Consider the following 9,379-nt stretch of genomic DNA (forward strand, 5'->3'; position numbering starts at 1 on the left):
CACCTTAGGGTCAGCACCTAAATACTGATTCCTATCCTCGACAAACATTGGAAATTTGATGACTCCAAATCCACAGTGAGAGTTTCTGATCAACGATTTTAATTGAATGTTCACTTGCTAATTCCCCAGCAGGATTAGCACTCAATTCTACGCTTCTTTCTAGGCCTGTTGGCTTAGAAATCTGTATTGGTCATGTTGATCTCGTCGGTCAACGCCAATATGCGCGGTGTGCTCGCCCAACACATCACACTTATTAGGGGTTCGTTTGGTGATCTTGCTTTCAGTCGAGGTGCAGTTTTCCTCTTCTTAGTAGCCTAGGATCAAGCCGTAGGACCTTTCTGCCAACTACTCCTAGAAAACTAGTGAAGGAGCCCTCCTCGTTAGTAATTCTGAATTTTTATTCGCTCGACTTGACGTTCCATATAGTAGTTTTGACCGTTATTACTTAGCACGTAAGGCTACTCCGAAGGAACTCAGAGAGTATTTCTATAGGACTGTCGGCCTTAGGATTGACTGTACTCGTTGATTTGGCGCCGTCGTCCTCTACACCGTTCTGTTTGATTGAACTCATACCGGAAATTTGATAGGATTCGGCCCGCGACGCGTTTTTTACCCGATCGACGACGAGGTGCCCGGACGACTCCGGATGACGAAACGGACTGCGTCGATGCGTCCGGAACACCGATTTTGCCTAGGGGGAACGTTCGTTTCATTGCGACGGCGCGTCTTGAGAAAAATACACATTTAAATGTTAATTATAATAATAAACAATATTTTATTATTATTATTATTATAATTAATAATTTATATTAAAAATCCTTAACCTAATTTCATTTTCCCCTCTCCCATTTCTTCCTCTCGCGCTCGTGGACCTCTGCCTTAGTCGCGGTTCGCTCGGTTTCGCTTGGCCCACTCCTTCGTGCCGTTGGAGTCTCGCTCCTGCGCTCGTTCCTCTCGCACGCGAGGCAATCTCGCAGACGACCCATCCCCTTATCATTGCCGAGGATCCTATCCTCTGCGAGGATTTTATCCTCTGTTCTCGACTCTCCTTGCCGCAAAGCGTGGCCTCTGCGAGGATCCTATCCTCTGCCCTCGATTCCTCTGTCTTATCTTCTTAATCATTCTTCTCCTTTTTTATTAAAAGCTCTTTTTGTAGCCTTGAAGAGGGGAAAAATTTTTCTGAGGAAACCCTGCCATTTTTTTCTCTCCTCACTTTGTTCTTTTTTTTCTTGTTTCTTGGTTCGGTTTTTGATGCTTATGTCTGATACATAAGTATCCACGTATAGTCTTTTGCTATACGTGAAACCATCAAGCAAGGTCGCAAGTAGGTCGGTTTTGTTTTGGGGCTTAAGGCGATGATGACAAAGGCACACCGGAGATAGAGCAGAATGATATGTCATCCTACGACATCGGGATCTGATTCAGGAACCCATCAGGATCTGATTCAGGAACCCGGTGAGCTATAGGATGACAGTATCACTCACCGACACAAGACTAGCAGGAGTTGACCTGAACCTTCTTCAGTTGTTGGTAGTCTTATGCCCGACAACGCAATCAACTCGTGGACAACTACTTTTCAAAATTGATAAAAATAAATTTGATAAGAACAAATACACATTTTTCTAAAACAAAAATGTATTTTTTTGCTAAAAATAAAATTGATACAGCCCACTTTTTGCATGTTTGAAACTTATGTGCATACTGAAAATATAAATTTTAAATACATTTTAAACATCGGTTGTCCACCTGTTGATCACTTGTTTAGGCTAAGGAGTACCCTCCTGAGTTAGGTTCGATAGGACACTCTTCTAATTGAGTGACGGGCTTTATACATCTGGGTGATCGAATAGCCTTCGACGACCCTAGAATATTAATATAGTTGAGCCTAGCCCCGCCCTGAGTGCTTGCGGTTCCCCTCTTTTCGGACTTTTTCATATGTTTTTCTTGGAATTTTTGGACAAAGCACTCGTAGTCTCTTTTCGGGATTTTCCCGTGTTTTCTATGATTTTAATTGATTTGTCGATTTCCTCGCATTTCTCTTGTCGTGAGTTTTTTGACGATTTTTCTCAAGATTTCTGGACGATGTTTCTTTATTTTCGTTTATATAAAGCATTTCAGTCAGTTTCTCCAAGTTTTGTTGTTTGTACCTGTTGCATCAATTACACTTAAGGAACAGCAGACCTCCCAGATATACAGGTTTGTTTTATGTTTACAGCATGTTACTTTTTTGCAAATCACCTACCTGCTGTATTTTTTTTTTTACTTCTCCTTTACCCCGCATGTTGTACTGTTCTCTCTACTGCATACTCTACTGTCTGTCTTGTGCTACATATTCTACTGTTATGCTATACATTATACAACTTTAACATGTTTTCTATAAAATATCTGGAGAACTACAACCATAGGGCCGCTGGATTTGACATTATAATCTGATACCCTAGAAAACTTAAATTCGTCACGACAAGGAGCTTGGAACTAGCGCGGTGGGCAGCACGACCATCTTTAACAGCAGAACATATTCATTTTCTAGAAATTAAAACAACAATCCATAGGATTTCGTGGTTATTCGTCTAGCGCAACATAAATCCTCAACCTTTCCTTTAGGCATTTGTATAGCTCTGTTGTACGATCTAAGCCCTAACTCATTTTAGGATTCTGAGGTTGTCGTTCGTTACACCTAAATCCTCACTTCTTTTAGAATGTAAGCCCTAATTAAATAAAATTGTCAGGATGAAACACTTGAATAATTTCTCCTCGAAACTGAAGTCAAACCATAGGGTAGACTAGGAAGTCACCGAGGTTCTCCTTCGGATCTATGACATCCCCTAGTTCTTCCTCTTTTGGATTCTACAATAAATGTTTCATGTTTGAACCATTCCCCTTTGCACATCTCTTTGTCCGATTTAGTTGAAAAATCTCATCTTTTTGAAGTCTTTGAAGATAATTTTCTCTGGTTTTTATCAAGAGTATTTTTAAGTGACTTCGGTCATTTAATATGTAATTAACTATAGGGGTTTGCCCTTATAGGAAGCTTTTCCGAACCCAGCTTAAAATAAACTCTATTAATTTTTCATATTAAATAGAAAAATTTGTCGGCAAATAAAATGGTTTCGCAGACTAAACGAACGTCATATATTTCTACGTCATATATTTCTTACGTCATATATTTCTTAGTTTATTTGATCGAATCTCATCCTCAAGTCTTGTGTTTATCCCTCGATATAGTACAAGGTTGAGATAGACTGCTCTTTCATTTAAACTGTGAAAATTATGGGGTCAATTTGATTTCAGATTTTTCTAAACTTAAATCTATATGTAAATTAAAGCGTCCTTCCAAAGCGGGCGACGGGATTTCGATTCCGATGACCAACTGTTTCTTACGGTCAACTCACCACACACCCCTATTTTTTTATCGCTGACACCAGCCTTACCATAAATAAAGTCTTTTGTCTTAAGTTTCTTTGAATTCGGCCAAAAACCACCGTGTTCTTTTCGCACAGTAAATCCAATATGATTTGCATATAAACAATACTGTTCATAGGCTTCCTTCTCGTTGTTGACCACTGCATGAAGTAATTTCTCTGCCTCAGGTGACTGCAAATTTAAACATCATTAATACAATGTTACAATACATAAATAATTAATACAATGTTACAATACATAAATAACACGATAATAATACCATATATAACTCAAATAATGCCATGACAATGCCAATATAACATGCCGAACAACTGTTGTTAAGAAATGTTACTAGCCTCATGAAAGAAAACCAAGTCAGCAGATCCAATATTACATTAATAACACTGTGATACTACCAAAATAACATCAAATCCCCACGACATTAACGTTACAGTGTGATACTACCAGAATAACACCAAACCCCCACTAATACTATAACGAACAATTAGAAATGAAAAACAACTGCAATAATAACAAGTGTATCACCGTGATATTACCTAAATAACACCACATCCCACCCTTGTCGAAACTTAGCGTTACACGTCATATAAAAGCAGAGCAAACTTCATTAACAATAAAATTATTCCTTAAAACTTAGAACTGCATTCAAACAAGTCCCCAATGTATCTGTCGATGTCCTTCTGCCGCATCTAAACTCTGCTCATTATCATTATTCTCGAAAATATTCTGAGATTTCAGCTCATTGTTATGTTTCTCGCAAGTATTTTGATATTTCAACAACATTTTTTCGTCAATAATTATTTCCATCGAACTAGGTCCAGCGAATAAGAGGCAACGAAATGAGAATATCCCGAATCCCTAAACCCTAAAGGAGACAAAATACCACTTTTATTTAATGGGGGGAATCAAAAATGACAAAAAAGAGTTTTTTTTTTTTTTACGGGATTCGGGTCGGGTAGGGCATAATATGACAGAGTTTTTAAATTGAAAAATTCACGTGGCATCGAATTCCACGTGACCGTTTTTAATTCGGTATCGCATGCAGGCCTTCATGCAGTACATGCACCGAATAAAAATTCTCCTTCCTTTTTTCCTTCACGCGCAAGTCCGAAACCACTTATTGGCCTGCTCAATATTGCCTTTCGGCTTCTTTCACGCACGCGGTTTGCGCTAGGGTTACACACAAGGCTCATCTTCCTCCTGCTCACATCGGCATTGGATACGCACGATGCTTCCTCCTTTGGCTTCGACTTCTTCTGCACGCGATGAAATCCTCAGCATCGATTCAACGTTAACAAACATCTTCTTCCATGCGTCCAAATTGATTCCTCCATCACTAGGGTTATAAACTTGACCGTCTTCCTCTCTGTCGTTCTTTTTCATTGCCTTGCCTTCTTCTCCCATTCATGCCTTTGATTTCTTCCCTTCAATTTTAAAGAGGTGTTCGATACTTGTAGAACCCAATCATGACAACAATTGGTTTGAACGGACAAGGATCCATCAAAATCCATGATATATCTGCAAAAAGATATTTTCCTATGGAGGAGTACACAACATAATTTGATCTACTTAAATTAAAATATGAGTTGGTTAAACTAGAGAAGCACACTGTGCTAATATATCTTGGATGGCTAGATCATCTATCAAGAATGTCGTGTAGTTGCAACTGTATTGGTCCCTAATCAATGTCTAAACTCTAACTTTAATGGTGGAGAAACAATATTACCAAGTGATTGCCGCATCTTTCAGGTTGAACTCACCTTTCAGGTAGTGTTTAACCCCACGATCAGGCAGCAAAAGTATACTCTATGGAGCATTCTAGCCAACCCTGCCAGAGGAGAAACCCACACAGAGTGAAGAAAAGGTAGAGACCACCAATACTTTGTTATGTTGACACCTAAGGGCAATTTAGTCTTTTATTATTTATTATTGTGAGGTATAAATAGGATTTATCGTGCCTAGGGCTAGGTTATGCTATGAGAATGTGGTCTTTGAGTCTTAGGTTTAGGCTTTGATAGAAATTTCCCACCTCCCAAATTACTGGTGTTGGGAGAGATCGTTAACCTCTCGAATCGTAGGTGCTTATCTTTATCTATTCGGATTGCAGTATTTTGTTTTGATGAAATAAAATATTTCGTTGCCCTAATTTCTGTGAAGAAAATTGGCTCTGATTCATACCAAATTGGTATCATCAATTCTTCTTCACCACGATTTCTCTGGGAAGCCAAAGAGGATATTGCAATTTATGTGGTAAGCTGACGGCATCAAACTCCTTCACTTGGAAGCCACTCAAGATCACATCTCCTACGTTCTTCGAAACAAGAATGAACAAATCGTGGCTAGTTTTGGGAAATGTCGGTTTGCCACTGTGACCTAATATTGCGATACAATTGTAATTGGAGCTACTAGGAAACAATGTTAGGATCGCGGTGTATAGGGTCACAAATAGACAGGATTGTGGCGACCAAACCTCACGATACTATCCGATATGAGCTGGCTAAGAAGCCAACGACAGGAGCACGTAAGGAAGTTCTGCAATTCTAGCTATGGGGAAAGCAAGGACATGGTCATTGCTTATGACCCCTCGATACAGTCGTGAGTCGGGCTACCTAGAAAGACAACAATGAAGGGATTTCAGCGTGCAGGATGGCAACAAGGAAAGTGGATGCTTTTAAGAGATATTGGAAGGAAAAGTAGGACAACTTAAATACGGGATAGAGAAAAGCTTCTCAACCATAGACGAAAGGTTTTCTTCCATTAAAAATTGATTCGAGAGCATGGAGGAGATGAGGGAGAGGCATATTGAGATGCAATCCAAGATCTAAATGACTGCAGAATTCTTGGCAATATCTGAAGGGAAAAAGACCGGATCAGAGAAACATGAGGAGGAAAGCATCCACTATCAAGAACCTCCTCCTAGGACTTTGATGTGGGATGGATTAGAGATTTCCGATAGAAGCGTTTTGGGTTGAAACATCGAAAAGGGGTTATGCGAAGGGTGTGGAGAAGCACAAAGATGGAAGGAGATAAGTCGGGATGGGGTATGCTATGATTAAAGGATGGCTCTAATTACATAGGGGGAACATGGGGGGCGGTGGAGATGATTAAGTTGAAGATGCCGATCTTCGAGGGGGAAGATGCTCATGGGTGGATTTACTAGGTGGAGCGATATTTTATGGTGAATGGGCAGGAGAAACCTGTCCACCGGAACATCTCCGATTCGTAGTTGCCTTTGCTGTTTTAAGCCGGGACAGCTGCCGACATCATCAACCCTGCTGTCTAATAGTAGATTTATCCTCGCCATTTTTTCCAAACTCCGTCAGCAAGAATTATTGTCCTTCACTCACTATTCCACAATCACCTCCCCACAAAATCTATTTACCAAATACATTTTAGGAGCTATAGAAATGTATGTGACGATCTAGGTGAAACTGTCTTAGAGTCTGAGAGAACTTCAAGCTCACTCACAACAGTGAAGGAACAAATTGGGCACACAAGGAAAGATAGTATTTATTAAGCTATTTCAAGCAAAATTGAATCCGCAACAGATAACTTCACAGGTAGGGATTCTACTGCTATCGGATGTAGGAATTTACATTAGAGCAAATCAAGCTGATCATTACTTATAGCAGAGAATCTGACAGAAGCGGAAAAAACAAAAAAGAAAAATGACATTTACTTTTTGTTTGTGCTACTTCAGGCAAGACGCAGCAACAACTTGCGCAGAGTGGGGGACTGAGATGGTGTGCATGGGATCAATGAGGAAAGCAGAGTTGTGTGGTAGACGAGCTTGCGAAGGAAGGAGAGCTTCGGTCGAACAATTCCACAGGGTTTTGGTGTTATAGCGCCAAATTCCTTAATAACGACTTATGAACAGCTCCCGCCAGCCATGCTTGCCCTGTATTGTCGATTTCAATATCATTTTAGTGAGTACCGGGTAGAGCGTCTTGTAGGTACTCATCAACATAGAATTTGTAGTCAATATCATGTGCAACTGTATAACATTGTCGAGCGAACATTTGGTTTCTAAAAGAGAGATTTCAAGTTTCAACATATATGTGACAATTTTCTAAGAGTATTTAGTCCGATATTGTCATTGCTTGTGTTGTGCTACATAATTTTGTCCGTATGTACCACAATCATAATATATATTTCAACATGTCACAAATTATAGAATGCACAGGTAATGCATTATATTTTCTAAACTAATTGTAACTATTTTTACAACTTATAATTTAATGACACGTCATTTCTACTGCTGGAGATTGAACAAACTTGCTGCTGAACTTGAATGTTTGGTTTTAATCTTGTGGATTATAAGAGGGACGTGTTGTTTCATTTTGAGTTGCTATATTTGCCTTTTTTTTACTAATGTGATGTGTACTTGTTCTTCAATATGAAATAGATAAATTACAAGTTTTAATTTTCTGAGTAATATTATAACTACATGTGATGATTTTTTTTTTCTCTTCATTAAACCATGATTTATAACTTATATTATAAAAAATAAAAAATAATTTAACGCAAATTATACTAACAGGCTTAAATCTTCAAAGAACTTACCAAAGATTTTTATGGAATTTCATTAGATTTATTATAGCTCATGCCAAACAGTTTATGGGATTTAATCACTCCAGGATTGACTAAATCATATTTTATAAGATTTACTAAATTCACTGGAGTGAAAGCCTAGAAGTTTCTGTACAGCTTCTAAATCACTAGATCTAGCAATTGAGGCAGTCTGCAATATTTGAACTAAATCTGAACCTAAATAAATTTAGTTAAGAGTTATGCATCTTTCTATTTACCTTGAAAAAATAGTCAGCCTCGTATAGATTTTTTTTTTCCCCCCTGTGCGAAGCTTTACAGGTGGTAAAAGAGAAAACTCTTCTGTACATTTGTATGCTATGCAACAATATTAAAAAAAAAAGGTAAAAAGTGCAGCAGTGCTGAAAATAATCGCAAATTGCATAAAAAAATGCACTTTCACAGTAATTATTATTGCTTGCTGATAAGATCTTTTTGTTGCCATATGCAGTTGTGGATTTTTACAGAAATTTGGGATTTGAAGCTGATCCTGATGGCATTAAGGGCATGTTCTGGTATCCAAGATAGTGGTTAGCAACTTCTCTTTTTGATGCTGCAGTTTGTATGTGCTGTAAAATGCTCTGCACCTTATGACTATTGAGGTGATAATTGTTTTAATATGATGTAAAACTATCCTCTACCTTGTTATATATCTTTCATATTTGTTTGTAATCACATAATTTATATGGACAGTGGCTTTTTAGGGTTGATTCATATTATTAATTATTTCCTTAGCTTTGCTAAAAAAAATTTACAATTCACCGCAATGAGGCCTCGATTGTTTCTGTTATTTTTTCATCTCTTCACTATTTTTTACTTGGAGTGTATCAAAGGGCATTAGTTTAAGCAGTATATTTGTTGAATCCAGATCTATCTGATCATGCCCAAGGGATTGAGCATACGGACCGAAGGAGAGAAAGAGGAAGAGAGAGGGAGATGCAGGAGAGAATGACTTCCCCTATATGGGCAAATGGGTTATTTCATGAATGTGTTCATTATCAGAGAGGGGAACCAAAAGCCACTAATAAATCAAAGAGTCTTATTTATAGATGATAGGAGGACAAAAATAAAATTATATTATTGTCCTTGCTAAAGAGGGGGTAGTACTAGTGGGGTCGTATTTTATATGGACTTTTAGATTTACTCAAGATCTGTGTAGATCAATTTTTTATGCAAATATTAAGTTTCCTGATTTTCTTGCTCCGTAACAACATCAACTACAATATTGACAAGAAAATTTATAAATTAAATAAAATATGATTACATGAATCATTGATGATACTCTCTGTTTATGCTCTCTTTGTGCTTCGTTCTGACATCTTCTGTGTTATCTCACCGGCTTCGAAGCATTTTTCCCCGAATCGACTCT

General features: G+C 38.2%; 1 protein-coding gene across 2 annotated transcripts in view; it reads left to right on the plus strand.

The window, feature by feature from the left end:
- Window positions 1-9,118, plus strand: part of LOC110022031 (serotonin N-acetyltransferase 1, chloroplastic) — a 32,793-nt gene extending 23,675 nt beyond the window's left edge. The window contains exons 8-9 of one of the 2 annotated variants that reach the window (XR_002293722.1): window positions 8,462-8,612; window positions 8,879-9,118. Coding sequence is in view for 1 of the 2 variants with exons in the window: in XM_020720805.1 (XP_020576464.1) it covers window positions 8,462-8,538 (77 nt within the window). In the remaining variant the exon portion in view is untranslated. Of the gene's footprint in view, window positions 1-8,461; window positions 8,755-8,878 lie in introns of those variants that run through there. The other variant, XM_020720805.1, reaches the window with a different exon arrangement.
- The last annotated feature ends 261 nt before the right edge of the window (window positions 9,119-9,379 follow it).

The sequence above is a fragment of the Phalaenopsis equestris genome, unplaced genomic scaffold (assembly GCF_001263595.1).
Source record: "Phalaenopsis equestris unplaced genomic scaffold, ASM126359v1 Scaffold000164, whole genome shotgun sequence".
NCBI classification, from domain to species: Eukaryota; Viridiplantae; Streptophyta; class Magnoliopsida; order Asparagales; family Orchidaceae; genus Phalaenopsis; species Phalaenopsis equestris.